The following is a 23,523-nucleotide window of genomic DNA, read 5'->3' as shown; positions in this document are numbered from 1 at the left end:
ATAAAGAAATAGGGTTCCCTAAAACAAATGCCCCTGTGATCCTGTCTACGCCCATAGAAGACACAATTTTTCAGGCTTAAGGATCTGTATAGAACTCTTAGGGAACCTGGCTCCACACAGCCACCCAGTCTATGGAGGAGAAGAGAGTGATTCAGGGTAATGTATCAGTTTGCAGAATCCTGGCCAAACTTTGGGAGGAAAAAGGACTAATTTGCCAGTAGTAACTGTAATTTCTATGGAAGTATAGCAGCTTACCTTCATTTCTAGCTCTTGGTTTGATGCAAGTAATACCTGAAGTTTTGCTTCCAATTTGTATATAAAATTGAACAAGTCTGCGGAAAAAAAACTTCAGTTTACTTACAAATAGATGAGTTCAAAAGAGCATTAACCCTTTGTATTTTGATGCATTAGAAAAAACCCTCCAGTAATTATTAAGTACTACTTTGAAGCTCAGAAAGCATATGATAAGCAGAAACTATATACATTATAATAAATTAATTCTGTAACCATTTAGAAAAAGTTGATTAACAGGACCATTTATTTTATTCTGTAATAATGATCTAAACGAAAGCAAACAGTTTAACCCTAAGTCATTATCACAGTCTGATGTAATTTAATGGGATTACTAAAATGGAAATTCCTTAACTCCAGATAATACCATCCTTGGAAACTCAAGATGAGGAAAAATCTAACATTAAGAAGTCGAATACTATATTTGTTTAAGGCCAGACAATTACCTTTCTATTACTGATTTAGACTCAGTTGGCTAACTTTGTCTCAACTGACACCCAGTCAGTGTGATATAAATTATGCCCCAGTCCCCAGTAGCTGCCAGAGACTGCCCCCTTGACAAGCACATCTCTGAGAGAACAATGCAAGAGGAAAGGGAAAGAGACTGAAAGCAGAAAAAACATGACACAGAAACCAAAATTTTAGTGAGGAGAAGGTCTAAAAATTTCAAACATTTTTTATGTTTCCTTTCTTCCAATTCTCAAATAATTTAATTGATTAAAAAAAAAAGCACGGTTTCATTTTAGGTGTGCTACTATTTCATTTGACCTTAAAAACCAAACAGTTCTTTATTTTACCAGTAGGTGTCAGTGTAGGTATTTTAAATTTCTGGGGCAGTTTCAATAAGTGAACACAAAGTTAGGTAAATGAGGATGCATATTTTTGGACATAGAATTTAAAGTTAGAAAAATCTTTGATTCACATAGCATACGTCAAAAATAGTACCAAATAGTTTTCGTAGTAACATAAAACTTTAGAAAACGAAGCTGACATACACTAGACATGGAGGCCTTGGTGATGACTGTATACAGATTAAAGAATTTTGGTATGATTCTTGTAGAAACTACTTATTTTATTATAGAGCTAGAATCATCTTCATTTTTACACATCAGGGTCTATATGAGGGCTGGCCGGAAAGTATCAGCCATGTAACCACTCTCGCTATATCCACAATGGCTGGATACTTTCCGGACAGCCCTTGTATAGAAATTTTATTACATAAACTCTCTGTAACAGAACAGAATATTTTAGGCTAGACCACCTAGTGTGATAAATACTATGTTCGCAGAGAAGGGTACTAATTAACCGCTTACCTGATACTTCTGGTGTCCAGAGGAACAGTCCTCGCTTCCCTTTTCCCAGGGCCATTGAAGTAGAGAGATTTGCCATCGTTCAGTGTCCCACAGCCAGTTCCGACCTGGCCGCCAGTTATCTTGTACCACAGAGGGCTGAGCTTCCCCTCAAACCTATCGAACATCTCACTGTGATTAGGGACATTTGACACACAGGTTCCTTGTGCAGCTTCAGAAAAGAGAAACACACAGGAGAGATGCTTCATTGGAATCACTAAACATTAGAAGGTATATTCAACACAAGGAGCAAAGGGAGAATTTCCACAGGAATTAGGGGAAGGAAGCCACATGAAAATCTGTATCTCACAATTGTCTGCCTGGAAGACAGTCATCATTACCATAGTCAAAAACACTATTCTGTCTCTGTAGTTTCTTGTATTTGAATAAAGAGCCATTAGGACCCACGCACTTCCATAGTGCTTGCTACTGAAGATTTCTGTAAACTGAGAAATGGATTCTACACAAGAAAACTTGCTCATTTGTTGTTCTATTATAGGATCAATAAAGGGCGTCAGTCCCAGATTCAAAAAAAAAAAAAAACACCCTTGAAACTGTGAGTGACAGCACTCTCCACAGAAGCCTGCAACAGCATATGTTGGTCTTTGGTCACACGCCAAATGAAGGCCAGAGCGCTGAAAAGCTGTGAAGAAGCCTTTTGAAGTTGTCTCCAGGAAAAATCCAGAAAAAGATTTTGAAGCTTATAATATTTGCGCCAATTTTACCCTTTAATCTCAGCTCCCTTTTCATTTTTGCTTATAGCAACACTCTCCTTTGGCAGTCTTGGATTTATCGTTTCATAAGTTGCATTTTTCCTTTAAATGTATAAAGTTACATTTCTTATAAAAAGCAATGTAAAGAGTTCAGGGAGACCCTGCAGGCAAGTGGTTGAGAGCTTGAGTCTGGGTCCTGGAGAATGACCGCCAGGGTCTGACTCCCAGCTCCAGCGACGCCCAGCTGTGTGACCTTGGGAGAATTACTAAACCTCTGTGTGCCTCAGTTTCCTCAAATAGAAACAGGGTTTATAGTACTACCCCACAGGGTTATTGTTATAATTAAATGAGATGAAATAAAAAGCCTTACTTTAGTACCTGGCATGAAGTAGGGCCCCAAGCAATGTTAATTACTGTTGCTATTAATAATAAACAAATCCTGTTTAGGAAGTGAAATTTGTGTTATCATGGTTTCTCCCTTAGGTAGCTCAAAACTACAACATATCTTAGCACCTCATGTGCCTAGGTTGCAAATTCCTACAATTCTTAGAGAAAAACAAACTCTGAATCTATTTCTTTGGAAGGATAACATGAATTACAGTACTGGAGATGAATATTTTACAAATAAACCATGAGACACATGTATTAACATTCAGCTTACCGGTGTACCCCAGGTCACAGAAACACACTCCTGAAATGCAGTCCCCACGGCCACTGCAGTAACTGGGGCAAGGCTCGGATATGTACACTCCATCTAAACCAAACGGAGGCACGTTTTTCTGTGTGCTGCTCTCCTGGATCCATCGGAATCTGGTCTTGCTGTTGGGAAAAACAATACATCTGTTTCTTGCACCAAGATCTCTTACGAAGCACTAGAATATACAAAGGTTCAGAAAAACTCAAGGGAGATTTAGTATTTGTTTGCAAGTCATGCCTGCTTGATTGCATACCTAATCTTCATAAGGTGTCTGTCTCAGATCTTTCTCAAAATTTCTTGATTTCTTTTTCAGCATAAGTGTTTCAATGCTGGGAGGATATCAGGTACAGAACACTTTCGATGACCAGAATATATCATAGGTTTTACTTGCATATTTTCTTACCTTCTGTCCTTTTAGTAATAAATAAAACCCAGAAAGATATTCCTTTCCTTTACTCAATATTTCACCCTTCCATTGCACTAATTTTATGGATATTTTCAGAAGAGGCTACTTATGAATTTTTGAAGCCATCAAATAGAATGTTCTTTGTTAGGACATACAAGGGAACTCTGGCTATTTACCGTTGACCTGCTTTAGGTACAGAAGAATTAAGTGTGTACTGACAGCTCTATTCCCACCTGTGCCTTCCTTCCCTTCCTCTTCATCTTTCGTCTTCCAATTTCCAAGATGCTCATTCTATGAACTCTTAGCAACCAGCTAGGCTGCCAGTGAATACCCGTAACTGCCAGCGAACAAAAGAGGGACCTAGTTCCAGTACTTCAAAACCCTGGATCACCAGGGGCTGGGCGACTGCCCGGTCCTTCTTCCCCTAGAACAATAGTTCTGATGCCGCCAAACTAAAACTGTTCCCAATTGCTTTCCAATCTTTTCAACACATCTCTTTTCTTTTCAAACATATGAGCACATATGTACATCTATAATTTCATGTCAGGGAAATCCCTCTTCCTTCTTCTACTAAAATCAAAGGAGGAAGATGTATTAGTGTATCTAGATTCCAATATTTATAGACTTCTGAGTGAACCAGTTTCTTAGTAAACAAGGATAAAGAATCATAAAGATTAATGAAGACTGTTAAGGATAACTGCAGAGAAGGATGGCTACTTCTCCCTTCCATATTGTGAAAATAGCATGGCAGTATCAGAATGCATTTCTTTCTGGCTCTTCAGGGGACTTGGGACATTTGGCAACACCAAACCATAACCCTGGCTTGCTCTTCCCTTTCGTTATTTTGAGTTACCTATTCTTGGCAGATTTTCAAAATGTAACCAACGGTGTTGCTTGCTAGGTTTAAAAGTTTTTGGAGATTAATCATCTGTTAATGCAAGCCTCAGTTACGAGGAAGGTGAACATACAAAAGTATTTCCTTTGGAGCTAATTCAAAATATATTGGTCTTACAATGTGAATTAATCAAATCAGGGTAATGTTTAAGGCAAAAAAGAACTAAATTAAAGAAGATTATAAAAACAAAGCAAAAGCCAATATATAGATATAGATATACAGATATATATATAGCTGTCCTAGTGTCATGGACCTTGGGACGATTCCTTCCATTGGAGGTGTGACATTCTTCAGCCTGTGAAGGTATTTTACCTCTCAAAGGAAGTAAATGGAATTGATGAGTATCAGTATCTGCCAATAGCTCTTAAGGAAAATACTGAAAATGCTAAGGCCTCTTTGCTCCTACTAAGGGACAGACTGCATTATTTGTGATAAACAAGGGAAACATGCCAATTCCCTGAGACGAGTCCTCTTGGATTAGAAGTCATCCTTGTTGCTTCTTTTTCTGCTCTATAAAGAACCCAGAGAAACAGGGATCCGCAACTTCTGCCATATGGAAAGTAATAAAAGAGAAAGAACAACTTCTTTCCCCTACCCTACACTTTCCCACTTGGGCAAGGTGAGGGCATCTCTCCATCAACTGCTCCACTTCATGGAAGAAGCAGGCCGACTTGGGCCTAGAAGCATTCAGAGGGTTGAAGAATCCCACATTTTGGTAGAATCCTAGAAAAAGTTTTGGTGATTTGATAATGAATAAAGGACAGTGAAACACTTTAAACCTGTCTTTGTTTCTTGGAGTCTTGTGATTTTCATTGTAATATTAAAAGAACCAAGTTCTGGGCTGGTCAGAGAGAAGTGGCACCCTGTTTGCAGATCCTAAGGCTCCTACAGACCCAAGAAGCAAAATGCACTGTTAAATATTTGGAAAGGTAAAAGACCTTAGGAGTCCAGTATTAAGGAATCGATGCTTACATAAGGAGAAAAAAAGAAAAAAAAAGAAACAGAAGGACTAATTTTGGCTAATAGGGTGAGTCCAGGACAGTTGAGAGTCCTACATGGAAAACTGTATTTCAGTGAAAGGACAAGAAGAGATGGTTCCTCTTTTCTTTCTTTCAATCTCTGCTAGGTGGTTTTTAGTTGGAAGGTGCAAATCAAAGTAACAAAGGTCTCACTGGCCACGACCTAAGTTAAGTTTTGCTTCATTTCCATTTCTCCAGTCGTGCTTGGTCCCTGATGCCAGCTGCTACTCTGTTCTTTTCTCAGGGACCCAATCTTGGGATTGAACTCAAGAAATCTGGCAACCTTAGGGTTGCTGGAATAAGAAGAAAAACTGGTAAAGTTATAAAAACTAGTCAGATTATAAAGAAGAACTGGTGAAGTTATAAAAACCACTTAGTTATAAAAACTACTTTGTATATTTGTCCCCTCCAAATCTCATGTTGAAATTGATCCCCAGTGTTGGAGGTGGGGCCTGGTGAGAGGCGTCTGGGTCACGGGATGGATCCTTTATGAATGGCTTGGTGCCATCTTGCTGTAGTGAGTTTTCATTCTATTAGTTCTTGAGAGAACTGCTTGTTAAACAGAGCCAGGTACCTCCCTCCCTTTTCTCTTTTGTTTCCTTCCTCTTGCCATGCGGTGCCTGCTCCCTTTTCCCTTCCACCATGAGTGGAAGCAGTCGGAGACCCTCACCAGAAAAGTTGCTGGCTCCATGCTTCTTGTACAGCCTGGAGAACCATGAGCCAAATAAACCTCTTTTCTTTATAAATTACCCAGTGTCAGCTATTCTTTTATAGCAACACAAACTAAGACAGAGACCATTAGAAGAAGGAAGGAAATAAGCAGGCCAAAGTTAAGCTAATAAGTATGACTAGATTCCACACTTTTAAACTAGAGGAGACATAGCCTTGCAATTACTATTATTAATGTATTTGTGCACATATGCTATTCTTGCCTTTTCGAGGAAACAGTAGAATGCAGAACAATGATTTCTTGCTAAATAGCATTGAATTTATTTTGGAAAACACATGAAAAAGGAAGGTGTTTTCATTATGGTTAATAACCTTTTGCTGGCCTTTATTCCTTGTTCAACATCTCTTCATTCAACCAGCATTCAGCAGGCACCTGCAGCATGCCAGGACAGTGGTAGGTACTGCGGGGCGTGCTGCCGGGAGCAAAACCCAGACGTGGTTCCTGCCCTCACACAGTCCACAACTGAGTGAGGAGACACTTAATCAAGCACCCACACAAAGAAATGTACCTGTGCAACTCCAACAACCACCACTGAGAAGGACATGGAGCTAGGAGAGCATGCAATAGAGGTCTTTGACTTGATAGGGGGTCTAGGAAGGATTTGGAAGAAGAAATGATTGAGAAGAATGACAGAGTTTCATCTTATGTAATCTTACTAGAAATAAACCATAGTGTGGTCTGACTATTCAGATCATTCAACAAAACTGTCCCTTTTGTTTTGCATGTCCCAGATAAGGAAAAAAGGAGGAGAAGATAAGACTCTTTCTCTTTGTCCCTGTCCCCAACTTTCATCTTTGTTTAGAGGATGCCTGAGTGACCAGGAGAATTGGTTTCTACACCTTATACTTCTATCACCACACAATTTACAGAAATGTTGCATCTGCCTCTCAAACCAGGAAGTTCCTGCCCTGTGCAGAGAGGCACAGGTGATGGGTGGTGGTGGAGACATTCTGCAGAATACTAAGCAATTGTACTTCCAGCCTGCTTGGAGACACCCATTTTTTGCCCTCTGCACAGGGAACCTACAGCAGGCTGTGTGGTATGGTCTCTGGACAAGGATGCCTCTGGGAGTCGGGAGAGATGCAACAACATATAGTCACTGTCACTAATGTCTTTTCACTGTAGCTAAGAACCCAGTGAATTAATAAGAGCATAAACTGCTCCTTTGAGAAAACCAGCTTAGAGTTATTTCTGTAAGAGCAATGTTCTAGTAACTATTACAAGCATGTTGCCTTGTGGCAAAATAGCTCCAAATTTTAACGATTTTAACACTTAGAATTCTCAGCTTTCCAACATTGCATTTGGAGATATCTGAGTTTAACATATTGCAGAAGGAACAACAACAGCTCATTTACTTGGGGTAAAGTAGAAACATATTTACTACTCTTTAGTAGAGGGCTCTTCATCACAAACGCCATCCACCAGCAAGCTGGATGGTATCCAAATTAACCAGGAGGCTGAATTCTAATGGAGATTTCTTCTTCCAAAAGCTGAGGTCTAAGAAAATATTGATATATTAGGAGCCTCAAAATATTGGCTTACTTTGTGATGCTAAACACAACCTTCTCTTACTTCTAATATGTGGCTTTACCAATTTTGTTATTCCACCCAAATACCAAATGAACTGCAGTTTCAGAGTCAGCTGTGTATTACTGGGCTTTGAGGAAATCAAACCAGATTTGTGTTCCTTGGCTCCTGAACGTATTATTTACTTTTACAGTGATGTCTTCCAGCACCCCGATATTCTAATCATTTCAGCAAAGATGTACCACTTGATGTTCCCCAACTTCACGGCATGCTACACCTACCTATTTGGGAGAGCTGCGGTTGGGTCACAGTTTTGGAAAGTGTGTGTGGGGGGAAAGGCAGTGGTAGAGGTGAGGGGCACAAGGGCTGCACTGGTACATGCATAGCTCAAGGTGGGCAGGAAGCAGGATGAGACGGCTATTTAGCTGCAAACATAGACATGTTCTTATAGATAAGGAAAGATGTCTCAGGTCTAGCCTAGAGAGTAGGATCAAGAGCTGAGAAGAACAATGGATCAGGGGCTCACTCCCAGGGAATAGAACTGCCTTAATCCAGGAAACTTACTTGTCCTAGACATTGTTCTTGGAAGAGGGAGGAGGGAGCTTAGTAACAAGGCTCTTGCTGAATTTTAGAATTCCTGTGGGCCAGTGACTGCTGGGTGCTTTCCATCCCTTCCCTTTCTTGTTTCTTTTTTCTTTTGTCAACTCTTCCCCTTCCACATTAAATATCTAAAGCATTTGAGTCTCTCTTTGACAAACTACAGGGAACACTGACATGTGAAGACAACAAAATTACCTATAAATGGACCTGGATCTGCTGATTGACAAATTCTTTCTTGAAATAGCTGGTGTTTAAAGATTATGCTTCAAGGTTTAGCAGATTAGCACAGAAACTTGATTAATATCCTCAAACAAATAAGCTCCTTCTCTATCCAGGAAGTTTGCCTACCAAAGGCTGCGGTGTCATTATTAGACGTATGAACATCTAAGTGACAAGGGAAGCAGAGAACACAAGCAGCTTATCTAGCCAGACGATTGATTGATCACCAGTGAATTTGGTGATTAGGTGAAGTGTCAACACAGAATGGTCTCTAAGAACTTTATGAATAAGCCACTTCTATAGATTGCTAAGCTTTTACCATTATATATAAGTCAGAATGAGATGGGTTATGTTGTGGCTGACCCCCAATCTCAGTGGCTTAATGCAACAAGTTTATTTCTCGCATATTTATATGTCCAGTGTAGGTTGGCAAGGGAGTCTGCTTATTGTACTCGGGGACCCAGGTAGATGTCAATTCATCTCAATATGTGCTTCTGTGAAGCCGGGAACATGGTAATACGCACATGGGCTCTTAAAGTCACATGTTTCATTTCCATTCACCTTTCATTCAGCCATGCCAAACTTTAAAGGGTGACGGAATGTACAATCCTTCCGTGTTCTAGGCAGGAAGAAAGCTGAAAATATTGTTGAATGACACCAGTGAGTATCGCAACCATATGTAACACCATCAAGAAGCAGCGCAAATAGACTTCTTATGTCATTTCAGCTCTAAACAGAAATGCTTTGACTGGGTCACAATTAAGGGCATATTCTAGCATTCAATTAAGAAGTGAACTTTGCCGAGCGTGGGGGCTCACACCTGTAATCCTAGCACTTTGGGAGGCCAAGGTGGGAGGATTGCTTAAAACCAAGAGTTCAAGACCAGCCTGAGTAAGAATGAGACCTCGTCCTTACCAAAAATAGAAAAAAAATTAGCTGGGCATGGTGGCACACACCTGTAGTCCCAGCTACTCAGGAGGCTGAGGCTGAAGGATCGCTTGAACCCAGGAGTTCGAGGTTACAGTGAGCTATGAGTACCACTGTACTCTACCCGGGTGACAGAGCAAGACTCTGTCTCAAAGAAAAAAAAAAAAAGAACTTAAAACTTGAAAAAAGGCTCTTTATCTTTTGTGAAATGATATAGTTAGAAATACTGATCTCTGTGTTACCTACTCTATCTGGTCCAGGCATACATGCTATAAATTTACTCTAGAATAGCAAGCCTGGAAAAAAGTACATCTTTTTAAAAAATCAGAACATGTCTGCTTTCTTTCTTTTTACTCAGCAATGAGAATTAAATGATTCTATATTTTCCCCCTTTGTCTTAGCTGCCAAGATGCTAAGAGTTAAATTTGTTGCCCTATTATTGAAACTAATTCACTTCAAGTTCTTGGTCCACAGATTTCATTCCTCCATCAATTGATCTTTAATCTTTCTCTCTATTGTTTTATTAGTTATTTTAATAGGCATTGAAAGGAATCATTTATATTGCAAGGTACCTCAACTTGTCTATGTAAGGAGGCATTCAATCATTAAAAATCTACATATAGTGAAAGTCTGATACAACTAATGGACACGGTGAGCATTGCAGAGGGGAAGGGCATGCCTCTAAACCTTGCCTGGGTGAGGCAAAGACATAAAATGTAACCAAAAGATATTTGCACTTCTGTGTTTATTGCAGCATTATTCACAATGGCTAAAATGTGGAATCAGCTTAAGTGTTTATCAAGGAACAAATGGAAAAAGAAGACGTGGTATATGTACACAATGGAATATTATTTAGCCATGAAAAAGAAGGAAATTTTGTCATTTGCAGAAACATGGATAGATCTGGAGGACATTATTTTAAGTGAAATAAACCAGGAACAGAAAGACAAATATTGCATTTTCATACTCATATATGGGACCTAAAAAAATCAATCTCATGGAGATAGTGAATAGAATGGTGGCTACTAGAGGCTGGTAAGGGTGGTAGGAAGGGGTAATGAAGAGGTGTTGCTTAATGGGTAATACTGTTAAATAGAAAGAAAAAGTTCTAGTGTTCAATAGTGCAATACGGCAACTATAGTTAACAATAATTTATTATATTTCAAAATAGCTAGAAGTTTTCAAATGTTCCCAACATAAAGCAATGATGAATGTTTCAGGTGAATCATGTTCCAATTACCCTGATTTGATCATTATACGTGATACGCTTGTATCAAAATATAACATGTACTCCATGAATATGTACAATTATTATGTATCAATAAAAAATTAAAAAAATAATGCCTTATAACTCTTTTAGCTTTTAATACATTTTGTTTACTGCTATACCCAGTGCCCAGAACAGCAGCTTGCACAGGCAGAAGCTCAATAAATATTTGTTGAATATACTAAACATGTAAATTTATCTCACTCACAAGCTTTGTGTGTATTCATACATTTTTTTATGTGCATGCATACATTTTGGAAATTTTGTTCCAGGGCTCTTTTCCTCAAGAGTCTTTACTTGTATAAGTATAGCTAGACTGTATAAATTCTTATAGGTTATTGAGATAATTGAGAAAAATAAATGTTCTCAATAAATGGCAGCCATGGCACATAAGGATCTGGGCTGATTGCAGTCTCAAAAGACACAATCCTGAACACCATAATCCTGAATTTTGAAATCCCAAAAGATCAAAATCCCTAAAGTCTAAAATTTCTAATGTCTAAAATTCCCAAAATCACAATCCCCCTAAATTAAAACCCTAAATGTTGAAATCCTGAAAACTGAGTCCTAGGGAAGAGATTAGTGCATTTTTGGTTGGATGCAGGATAGTTGCATCATGTTAGTTGCATCACGTAGGGTAGAATTATTGTCATTATTTGGAAATTAAGTATGGTTTAAGGAGATGTGTATGGGTGCCAAGCTGACAAGAGGTGGACTTGTGGACTTAATTTTAGGTGTCAACTTGACTGGATTAAAGAATACCTAGAAACCTGGCAAAGCATTATTTTGGTGGTCTGTGAGGGTATTTCCACACAAGATTAGTGAGTGAGTCTGAGTGGACTAGATGGGGCAAGATCTGCCCGTAAGGTTGGAGGGCACCATGCAATCGGCTGGGGACCCAGAGAGAACAAACACAGAAGGCAAACTGGTCTCTGAGAGCTGGGACAGACTTTTCTTCTGCTGTCTCAGATATCAGAATTCTAGGTGTTCTGGCCTTTGGACTCCAGGACTTATACCAGTAGCCTTGTAGGTCCTGAGGCTTTCAGTTTTGGACTGAGAGTTATACCATCAGCTTCTGTGGTGTTGAGGCCTTCAGACTCGAACTGAGCCACGTTACTGGCATCCCAGGGTCTCCAGCGTGCAGACTGCCTGTCATGGGACTTCTCAGCCACCATAACTGTGTGAGCCAATTTCTCCTAATAAATCTCCTCTCATATGTCCATATACATATCCTATTGTTTCTATCGCTCTGGAGAACCCTGACTAATACAGATTTGGTATTGGGAAGACAAATAGCATTCCTTCTGACTGTATTGTATGCAACACAATAGAAGAAATCTATGGCACTGTTCCCTCGCAAGCAGTCTGTGATAAGTGTGTGAGGCTACTTAATGGTGAAAGAAAAAAGTTTAAAAGCTAATTATTATTTGTGCTGCAAAAGTAGAAAACTGCTTAATTGCAATGGCCAAGCACTGACCAGACTTTCAAATGGACAGTATACACTTACAAAATTTGTAGACCACAACCATTCTCTAAATATAAGTGCAGCAAGTATTTTGAAGATCATCAAAAAAGTAGAAATACAGGCAAAAAAAGATACAAGAAATCTCCCTTTCCAAATTACCCGGTCACATACAGCTTCTGCCCCTTCACAGAGAGCACCGATTTGCTATGCTATGTATTTCATCTTTGCATCATTTCCAAGACCAGAGGTATAAACCGTGTAAAAACTTTTAGAAAGTTCTAATTTGCTTTATGCATTTTTTTGCAAATCTGACTCTATGAAAGTGCATTATCACAATTTGACTGTGTGTTAAGCATCGTGCATGTATGTAAAAATGTCGAAAAACTTCCTCAATAAATGAAGAGATGTCCTTTTTTGCACATCTACATTTGTGAAAGATAAAATTTCTTGACATCTCTGTGCTTTGGGTGACTGCATATGTGGTGGTGACCCATCATGATTTTTGATCCGTGTCATCAAAGGACTTAGGTTGCCTGTCACGGTATTTGAGATGACCACAGTTATAAAGCTGGGTGCACACAATTATCAACCACAGTGATATGCACTTATGCATTGTGTTTTTTGACCCATTTCTTTATGAATGTGGTTTGTCTTCTCATAACTGGTATACCCACACAACTATTTTTAGTATATCTGAGTGTTTATGCTTGCAAAGATATGTATACTATTATTGCCTATTTCATTGTGTAAAGTGTCTTATGAAGTGTTCTGTCGTGTTTTTATGTGTTTCTCAAATAAACCCCCTTTTAAAAATGTAAACAAATGTCTTTTAAAGAATTTTTAAAATTACTTTTTCCAGAATTATATTTTTGGGATTTTGATCTTTCAGACTTTCAGCACTCAGGATTATGACATTTGGGATTGTGTTTTTCGATAGTATGGACCAAATTCAATGAGAATGATTACTTTACCTGGATGCAAGAGACCTTGGAATAACAATGGTGATTCTTGTCCATTCTTCAAAGTCCCCTGTGTGATATACGGTGGGCTCACTCAGTTCTCTGGAGTTCCCTTCACACCCTTTGCCTGCAGAAGCTGGGTAGCAGCCTTCTTTCACCAGAAACCAGGACATACCAGCATCATGAGAGTACTGAAGAAGAACTGGGGCAGTACTGCTGAACTGATTGGCACACGCTATGTTTAGCTGTTAAAAGGAAGCACAGAATTATACAAGGTTTTAGTTCCAAGTCATCATTCAACAAATGAGGTGCTATAGCAGCCAGGGTTCCTCCTAGCGAGTCTGCATTCAATCTACAATGGTAAGAACTGTGCAGCTCAATCCCAACCAAGACTCTTCCATAGATTCTAGAATTCTTTGTTTAGGCAAGCAATAGGTCTGTTTAAACAGAAAACTGGACCAGCTACTCATTTTGTGGATTTCTTGGGATTATAGAAGAGAAGAGAGAATCAGTATCTGTGGTTCCTGAGTCCCAGACAAAAGATAAGATGCCAAGAAACTACTTTCTTCTCCTTCCCCACAGGGTGTAAACAGAGGGGAGCAGAAGATGGAGGAACAGCAGTAGTCTTCAGACGAGGAAGGTTACCTGAAGAGAGGGCTGTCCTCTCTGCTTTCAGTGGAGTATCTTTATTCTGTTTTCTTGCCACAGCTTAGTAAGAAATCATTGTCAACTCAGATGAAAGAGGTAAGTTTTTGTCACAGCATCAAACAGGCAACATAATCCAGAAATAAAACTGTTACTGTTCTGTGCACTCATGTAGAAGACTGTCATCATAGTTTTAATAACATTTAAAAAGATTGTAAAAAAATGCAACCTAAACCCCATTGCCCTAGTATAACTTTTTATTTTTCTATGTTCTCTTCTGATCTTTATAGGGAAGTATATATTTTGGTCATCTAGTTAAAGTAATTATTATACTTCTAGAACTTTCCTCCTACTTCATATTTAACATCATATTTTATTATTATATGTAATATTCCAAGAAAATTTTTCCTCAGTTGATTTGTTATAACCAGATAAATTCCTAGGAGTAGGAATTACTGAGTCAAAATGTAGAAATACTCTAAATTTTCCAGTTATATGTGTTCATTTTGTAACAGTTGAGTCCAAATGAATCAGTTTTATCACAGTGCTGGGTATTATTACAGTTTAAGACAGTTTCTTTCTAAATTAATAAATATAGAAATGAATTTTATTACTGTTTTAGGTTACATTTCTTCATAATTGTAAATGTAAAACTTTTTTTATTATATATATTATAAATGATTTATTTAATTACATTCTGTCTTATATGAATGGTCTATTCATATCTTATTTCATTTGCTGGCTGGAGCCATTATACGATTTTGTTATATAAGACTTGATAAGCAAGAGTAGTCAAGTCAAATTTTATAGAAGGAAAATTGAAATAAGAATCAAAAGAGCATGATCATGACCAAGGAATAAAGGATGAAATAAAGGTAGAATCATAGGCTAGTAATATTGGGCCAGAGCTCAAGAGGTCAACCAGTGAATCCTTATGATTGCAAGGTAGCTTTGTCTAGTTTTTTATAAGACTAGTGCTCTAACTCCTGAGCTTTGGAGACCTTGCCTTAGTTTTTTAAAAGAAGATTTTATATCTTCCTTATTTCCACACTCAGAGCTAGTAAGTATCACTTAGAATGATTTACAATTTGGCTAGTAGAAATTATACTGTGACTCATTTATCCAAGTTTATATAGTAAAATATTAAGAATATAATTAAAGATTTGACCCTATCAGACATCTGATTAAACTCTTCTAACACAAATTGCTTTTACTATTGCGTTACTCATTAGTAAGGGTGGCCTTTGGCTGGCATGTGGTGAGGGCAGCCACACTGGGCACACATTTAGCTTTTCGTCTTAAATTTATCATGACTGCTGTTGTTTCTACAGCAGACAAGGTGTTGGAACTTTGAGTTCTTTGGCGAGTTTGTGCTTCAGAAATCAGGTAATGGGGTGGTATAGACATTCTCTCAGGTGTATTAAATATATAATTTATCCTTAACTTCCCATTTAAGATTTATTCATACCTCCAACAAATATTTACTTGGGTACCTTCTAAGCATCAGATACCTTTGATTAAGTTTGTCCTACCTTTAAAAAAAAAACAAAGGAAAATAAAAATTCTCCCTAGTTTTTGGTCTGCCTCTAACTATGCAGCTAACCATATTGAGAGGAAGGCCATATTCATTGGGTAGACTTCTTCATTCAACATTTGTTTAATCCATTGGGATCTGACTTTTGCTGCTACCACCCCAGTAAAATTGCCAGAGAAACCTCTAACTAAATCCAGTGGGAAAATTTAATCCTTATTTTACTCAATTCTTCTGTTGCTTCTAACATTATTAACAACTTCTCTTTTTTGGCCATCTAGGCTGCCTTTTAAGTGTTGGTGTTTCCTAGAATTAATTCTTGGCTTTCTCATCTTTTGACTGTATGCGTGCTCCCTAATCTCATTCACAATCATAACTTCAAGTTCCTTCTGAATACCTATGACTCCCAAACATGGCCTCTTTCTGCTCTCTGGACAAATGTACATCACCACTGCCTGTTCATTTCCACTTCAGCAGCCCATAGGCACCCCTGACTCCCACATGCCTAAGCAGTTCTTGTCATTCACCTCCCTAAAACAAATCCTCCTTTTCCTGTATTTCAGTGACTACAGCCAGAAATGTGAAAATCATTCTAGAATCCATTCTATTACCCAGTAGGTCATCAGAACCTGTAAACTGTATTTCTTTAACATCTCTCAGACCCATCAACTTATCTTTACAAGCCATGCTGTGGTTTTCCTGGGCCTTCTCATTTCTGACTTTGATTACAGTTCTAGCATCTTTACTTTACTCAAAATATATTTTAAAATCTGACCACTTCTCTGTGCCTCTCTGCTCTTATCATACACAGGTCCCACCATCTCATACTTGGGTCACTGCAACAGCTGCCCCACTGGTATCTCTGGTAGCTCTGTTTCTGCCTTTGACCTCGGTGGTCATCCCAACACAGTCACCACAGTGATTCTGTAAGAGCCCAGGCCAGAGCATGTCACCCCTCTGTTGGTCATTTTATTCAGAACAGAAGTCTCACCTTACTTTTTTCTACCTATTCGCTTTTTCACTTTCTCTGCTCTAGTCACAATGGCATCCTTGTGGTTTCTAAAACCTTTCCAAGAACACTCTCACCTCAAGATCTTGGTACTTTTTGTTGCTTGTGCCTGGGATAATCTCACCCAGACAGTTGCATGACTCACTCCTTCACTTTCTATATGTTGTGGCTTAAATGCTATTTTATTAGTGAGGCCAACCTGACAACCCATTATAAAATGGTAACCATCCTCCATCACCCTACTCCGTACACTCTATTTGTGTTTACTTTCATAGCCTAGAACAGTGCCTAAAGCATAGAGGCTTTATAAATATTTGCTGAATGAATGAAGGAATGTACTTGCTGATTCCAGTTACTTCTGTTAAGTCAACACCCATACTACTGCCAGAATGATACTTCTAAAACACAGGTCTGATTCTGACACTCAATGGATTAAAAACCTTCCATGACTCATTGCTCTTGGGATAACGACCAAGTTGATTTAACATAGAATATAATGCCAGTCAGGATAAGCCTTATATCTCACCTCTGCTGTGCATACTTGACACTCCTCAAAGTTAGAAACTTACACTTTCTCATTTGCACTTTTGTATATTTCCACGTGTTTTCTTATTTTGTTCCCTCTAATTGGAATTCCTCACCCTCCATTCTTCAGCTGGCTAAGTCTCTGTATTTCCAGAGACTTCCAATTTCAACTCATTCATTCATCCATCCATCCATCCATTCATTTATTCAACTAACATTTTTTGAGCACCTGCCCCATCAGGCACTATTGCAGGGTACTTTCATAGCACCTAAAACCTATTTCTACTACAGCATCCTGGGACTGCATTGTGAGTGTTCACTTTTTGGCCTCATTCAGTGGTTCCTGAACTCCTTGAGGGCCAGGGCCATATTTTTAATTTCTATATTCCTAGCACCTATGTTTGTCACACAGCAAGCAGTCACAAAAAATGTACCAGCACTGTGTATTTCTGTACATGTGATACCAACAATTCTTATACACAGATTTCAAATATACATTAATTATCAGTCCCTGAATGACCAATATTCCATACTTATTATGTAATAATAATAGAATTAAGAGAATAATAGAATTAATAATGAGAATTAAGGTTTTTTTCTTAAGTGTTATGCATTCTTGTTCACAGTTTAAGTACTTGAAGTATTTAACAATGTTTTCTTTATTTAGATTTTGTAGTCTTTGGAATACTACTTTGCAGACTTTAACACCTATGCTACCATGATTTTGTGACTAATTATATAGAAAAGGTGCCAGATGAGAAAAAGCATAGTGTTCTTAAAATATTTGCTATTAATATTTTTCACCATTTTAGGTGGTACCAACAAACTAATCTAGACTCATATACTGTTATTGATATGTTTTTCCATGGCAGTTTAGCATCAGAATCTAAACAAGGAAGGATAACATTTTTACTAATCATATTATTTATGACTAACTTTCTTGTTTACAGACCTGTGAAAATTATATTTGAAGAGCTGCCTACAAACATCTGATCTCTTTAATAATTCCATTTGTAAATTATTTAGCATCTGCATCCTGCCGTTACGTAAGGACCATGTAGTTGTGCTAGCTCATTAAAACTGCATTACTTTCGACCCCAGAATTCACCAATGGGATTTTATTATAAACACAATGAAATTTTGATTAGGGTTCTGAAACAAGAGCTTGTCAAAATAAATACTTGCTATACATGTTGATATGTTATCACAGAGCTGAAGAACAATATTCTAAGAGAACAATAATGATTAAAGGAAAAATGTATTGAATTTAAGGAAGAGAAATTGTTTGAAAATCCTACGGTAAAAGCATAAAATAACTTGTAAGTCCAAAACCCACTAGTAAGTTGAACAGAAGAATTTATCCATCATCATTCAGAAGCATGGGATTCAGTAAGTCGCAATAAAGTCAATTTTATTTTTAATTCTGGTAGAGTTCCACAAATACTTAAAGAAATACAATGCTATAACCACAACTTCTGGGATTCCTTAAAAATGAATAAGCTGTTTTTCTTTTGAGTAGAGCTGAAAAACTTTAAAATTATAAGATTATTGAACCTTCTTTCAACTAAGTCCCTTCTTACTTACTTAAGAATATGAAAATTTTGTGTTCTTTGTGAGTTTCACTTATAAATCTGGAAGACAGATTGCTCCTTGATCTGCTCTGGGAAGAAGTTTGTGCATAAATACCTTGAACTGTAGCACATATCCAGGTTTCAGAGTCAAATCCCGAGTTACTGCAAATCGATCTCCATCTGATTTTCCAAACACCATGGCGGAGGGTGTGGCAGCACAGAATGTTTCATTTGCAACCATTCCTTCATTAGCCAACATCAACCACACACTCATTTGATTCATAGGGTAATCAAAAGCTGGCTTCTCATAAAAGTTCTAATAGAAACAATACAAATAACACAGAAGGGCAATTTGATAGCTTTAAAAAACAAGAAAGGAATTTTCAACTCATGACATGCTGGGCCATGTACCACTTGCATTTCTAGGAAAATACAGAAGAATCCCTAAATTAACTGTTTTCCTTTACTGTCATTAACTTTTTCTCCTGCTGATTTAACAACTGAAAATGTTTTGCCACTGTGTATCTAATCATTTTATAAACACATTAACAATTTTGCTTGATGACTTAGACTTCAGTCTTTTTTTACATCTAAATAATCCATGAAATAGTAGCATAGAAAGGTATCAAAAAATTAAGTGCAAACACTTAAACTTACATTACATATTCAGTTTCAAGCACTAAATCCTTAAGAAAATGAATATTTATCCCATTTAATTTTACAATGCTCTGTCTTCTTGGAGTTCAGACATATGGGAAATACCTGGGGTAAAGTGGGGTTGATAACTGGGATGATCTGCTTCTGCTTTTCCGACAGAATGATGATGTCATCGACTGCCCACTGGTCATAGTCCTCCCCTGAGAACACAGGCTGCCACCAGCGGAACCTGGTACAAGGAGTCTTGGCAGCAGCTGGAAGCTCCAGATAGACAAATCTGCATAAAAGCAAATTATTTATGGTTGAGAAAGGAAAAGTCATATTTTTCGTAGCAGCTGTTAAAATAACATAGTAACAACAAGAGAAAGTTTAGTTTTGTTTCATCTCTTGATATTTTTGAAAAGTTGCTAAGTTTGGACAAATCAGACAAGAGGTTTAACCATGTAAGCAAGTTTAGGTGTGTTCATGTTTATTTCATTTGGAATTGTACCTTTTGGAGAAGGGGGGAAATGTTTTAACTGAGTTTGATTCATTGAATTATATCTTTTGACTACTATAAAAATGGTCATAACTTTTTAAAGAAATACCAAGAAAAAACTGTTTCTTTATATGCTATTATGTTAAAATAGCATTTAAAAAATTTTCAAAGCAATTCTTGCTTATTGTAGAAAAACATAAATATGCATTAAAAATGAAACATAATCACCCATAATATATTGCATGGGTTTGGCCTCTGTTAACATTTTAATCCATATCATCACAACTTGTTTTTTTTTATATAGATGAGGCATCACATGTATAATTAGTGTCCTACATTTTAAAACTTAACATTATATCGTAAGCACATTCTTATGTCAGTAAAATTACTTAAGGTCATCTTAATGTCTATATAATTTTTCATCACACAGACATGCTATAATTTATTCCAGCTTTCCCTATTATAAATAAATCTGTGATCAAAATCTGTATGCATAAAGCTTCATCTACACTTCAGTTTATTTTTTTTCTTTTTTTTGAGACAGAGTCTTGCTCCGTTGTCCCAGGTAGAGTGCAGTGGCGTCATCATAGCTCATTGCAACCTCAAACTTCTGGGCTCAAGCAATCCTCCTACCTCAGCCTCCCGAGTAGCTGGGACTACAGGCGCATGCCACCATGCCCAGCTAGTCTTTTATTTTTCTGTTTTAAGTAAAGATGGGGTCTTATTCTTGCTCAGGCTGGTCTTGAACTCCTGAGCTCAAGCCATCTTCCTGTTTCAGCCTACCAAAGTGCTAAGATTATAGGTGTGAGACACTGTGCTCGGCCTGTTTTTTTTAGGGAATATTCCTTAAAATGGAATTACTCAGTCAGATAAACTGGTCATGTTTAAGGCTCTTGATTTTTCCAAATTCCTCTCTGGAAGGGTCATAGCAATTTGCAGGATGATGTGAGAGCACCTGTCATGCTACTCCCATGTGGAGATAGCACTTGTTGTTGTCATTAAAAAATGATCATTTGTTTGAGAGGCCAAGGCAAGAAGATTGCTTGAGGCTGGGTGTTTGAGACCAGCCTAGGCAACACAGCATGATACTCTCTCTGCAAAAAAAAAAAAAAAAAAAAAAAGCAGCTGGGTATAGTGGTGAGCACCTATAGTCCCAACTACTTGGGAGGCTGAGGTGGAAGTATTGCTTGAGCCTAGAAGTTGGAGGCTGCAGTGAGCTATGATCTTACCACTGCACTCCAGCCTCGGTGATAGAGTGAGACCTATCTCAAAAAAAAAAAAATCATTTTGACTGATGAAAAATGGTATCTTTTTTATGCAACAGAGGTTGAATGTTATTCATGTTTTGTTAAACATCTGTGTTGCTTCTTTTGTAACATCTACTTATTCCTTTTACCTGTTTTTCGATTGGGATCTTAGTGCTTTTCTTGATAATTTGTGTAAGTTCTTTACAGAGACATTTGTCTTCTGTTTCTCATATTTGTTGCAAATATTTTTCTCAATTTATTTTCCTTCTTTTTCTTTGTTGTCTTTGACATACATGTGTTACATGTGTATGTAGTTTTATGTTTGCATGCAGTACTTTTCTATGCAAGCAGTCCTTTTCTTTGTGAATTCTTTTCAATATATTAAGGGGATACAAATGTTTCTGTTACATGGATGCTTTGTATAATGCTTAAGTCGGGACTCTTAGTGCATCTGTCGTCTGAATAAACCAATTTGCAAGCGGAAAAATGAGCTTGGAACATCCCTATGTTACAGAGTTTCTTTGAGTAAACAGTGGTCACTCAATTTGCTTTTTTTCTAGTCACAATTTTTTTCAAAATCTTTAAAGATTCAAACATGAATACAAATGCTTTCTGTCTAGTCACTTTATTCTTTTTTTTTTTTTTTTTGGTTTGGTTTTTTTTTTGAGACAGAAGTCTCACTCTGTTGCCAGGGCTAGAGTGCCGTGGCGTCAGCCTAGCTCACAGCAACCTCAAACTCCTGGGCTCAAGCAATCCTCCTGCCTCAGCCTCTGGGGTAGCTGGGACTACAGGCATGTGCCACCATGCCCGGCTAATTTTTTCTATATATATTTTTAGTTGGCCAGATAATTTCTTTCTATTTTTAGCAGAGACGGGGTCTGGCTCTTGCTCAGGCTGGTCTCGAACTCCTGACCTCAAGCGATCCACCCGCCTCGGCCTCCCAGAGTGCTAGGATTACAGGCGTGAGCCACCGCGCCCGGACTGTCTAGTCACTTTAAATGATTTTATATATTGGGCTTTCACATTAAATACTTATGAGTTTGTCTATTTTTGCCACAGTTAACATTTTAGAAACGCATCAACAGTTTAATCTTCCATAATAAGCTGAAATTAAAAAACCAAAAAACCAAAAAAACAAACAAAAAACCAAACAGTTTAATCTTTACCAGTCCTGGAAACCCACCAGGTGGGTGGTTACCTGGGTTTGCTGAAATCTGAGAAGTACATCTCTGCCAGCAGGTGCCACTGGATGCCCCCATTGTTGCTATACTGGAGGAGGACGCCCTCCTCTCTGCTGTCGGGCTTGTTGCATGCGGCACTCTCTCCTCCTATCTGGATGTAGAACTGGACAAAGTCCACCCAAGAAGTATCCAGATCCCAGCTCACCAATTGTCTTTTCCCAGCCTTTCAAAAAAAACAGAAGAATCACAGATTCAATCATCTGGAAGTTCTCTGGCATTTTGTTGTTTCAGTTTCAAATTCACACGAGCATGCTAGCACTATGTGGAGACGGTTTTGTTTCCATTTATTGTTGAGAGGAGCAAGTTATGCCATTTATCTGTCTCTACTCTGGCTATGGTAACTGTTCCTGGATACGTTTGCCAAATCTCCACATCACTGCTTCCCAGACTTGGTTATGAGACCCGTGGAAATTGCTAACTATACCAAAGAGTACTTGAAAGTTTTAAAAAAATAAAGCAAAATTAATTTTAATTAAAACTCTCCCAATCTTCACCTTGTAAATCTCCTCCAGGCAGAGTAATGGAGAAGAAAGACTATATACTTTGAAATCAGTTGGAGCTGGGTTTGAATCTCAGCCCATTATTCATACTGTTCACAGGTAGTGTGACCTTTCTGAGCTTTTATTTTCCTCAAAGGTACAATATGGACAATACTGCCTTCATCATAGGGTGTTAGGACAATTACATGAAATAACATGTTGCATGTAACTTGCCTGACACACCTCATGCCTTCCTGAGGGAACATCCTCTCCAGAGATATGCCCCTGACCCTAAAGGGAACCAGGCGAGACAGAAACTTTTCTTGACAAAAAGAGTACTTGAGGCCGGGCGCGGTGGCTCACGCCTATAATCCTAGCACTCTGGGAGGCCGAGGCGGGTGGATCGCTCGAGGTCAGGAGTTCGAGACCAGCCTGAGCAAGAGCGAGACCCCGTCTCTACTAAAAATAGAAAGAAATTATCTGGACAACTAAAAATATATATAGAAAAAATTATCTGGGCATGGTGGCGCATGCCTGTAGTCCCAGCTACTTGGGAGGCTGAGGCAGTAGGATCGCTTGAGCCCAGGAGTTTGAGGTTGCTGTGAGCTAGGCTGACGCCACAGCACTCACTCTAGCCCGGGCGACAGAGCGAGACTGTCTCAAAAAAAAAAAAAAAAAAGAGTACTTGAGTCTCTCAAGCTCCTAGTCTCTCTGTCTCAAATAGAGAGGTTGGGAAGAATCATTTAAATAAGTTTTTGCAACCACTAAACGGTCTCTTTGTGTCTTCAAAGTGTTAAAAATTTCCTCAAATCTAGTACCTTGCTTAGTATGTCCCCTGCAGGCCGCAGTCCTGTTGTGAGGTGTTAGATACAAAATACCCAAGGTTTGTCATTGCTCCTGTGGTGCCTACATGATTTCATGCCAATGGGACTAAAAAAGGGTTTATTTATGAGATTCTTCCACCCAAACAGCTTCTGCCAAAGCTAATCCATGGACTTCTCTGAGCTGGTCTTGGAGAGCTCCCAAGGAGTTCAATTAAAAATCAGGAACAAAAACTGAGATAGTATACACAGTAT

At 38.3% G+C, this 23,523-nt stretch overlaps 1 protein-coding gene across 2 annotated transcripts in view; it reads right to left on the bottom strand.

The window, feature by feature from the left end:
- The window catches only part of RELN (reelin), a 441,212-nt gene that overhangs the window by 89,159 nt on the left and 328,530 nt on the right, over positions 1 to 23,523 (bottom strand). For both annotated transcript variants that reach the window (XM_045564269.1, XM_045564270.1), the window contains exons 25-31: positions 21,926 to 22,131; positions 19,108 to 19,279; positions 18,461 to 18,661; positions 13,077 to 13,309; positions 3,015 to 3,172; positions 1,605 to 1,812; positions 256 to 332 (exon numbers count right to left, since the gene is read on the bottom strand). In XM_045564269.1, coding sequence (XP_045420225.1) covers positions 256 to 332; positions 1,605 to 1,812; positions 3,015 to 3,172; positions 13,077 to 13,309; positions 18,461 to 18,661; positions 19,108 to 19,279; positions 21,926 to 22,131 — 1,255 coding nt within the window. The remainder of the gene's footprint in view (positions 1 to 255; positions 333 to 1,604; positions 1,813 to 3,014; positions 3,173 to 13,076; positions 13,310 to 18,460; positions 18,662 to 19,107; positions 19,280 to 21,925; positions 22,132 to 23,523) is intronic.

This window comes from Lemur catta, chromosome 11 (assembly GCF_020740605.2).
Source record: "Lemur catta isolate mLemCat1 chromosome 11, mLemCat1.pri, whole genome shotgun sequence".
NCBI lineage: Eukaryota > Metazoa > Chordata > Mammalia > Primates > Lemuridae > Lemur > Lemur catta.
Note: the sequence above shows the minus strand (reverse complement) of the source record. Positions and strands in the feature narration are given on the sequence as shown.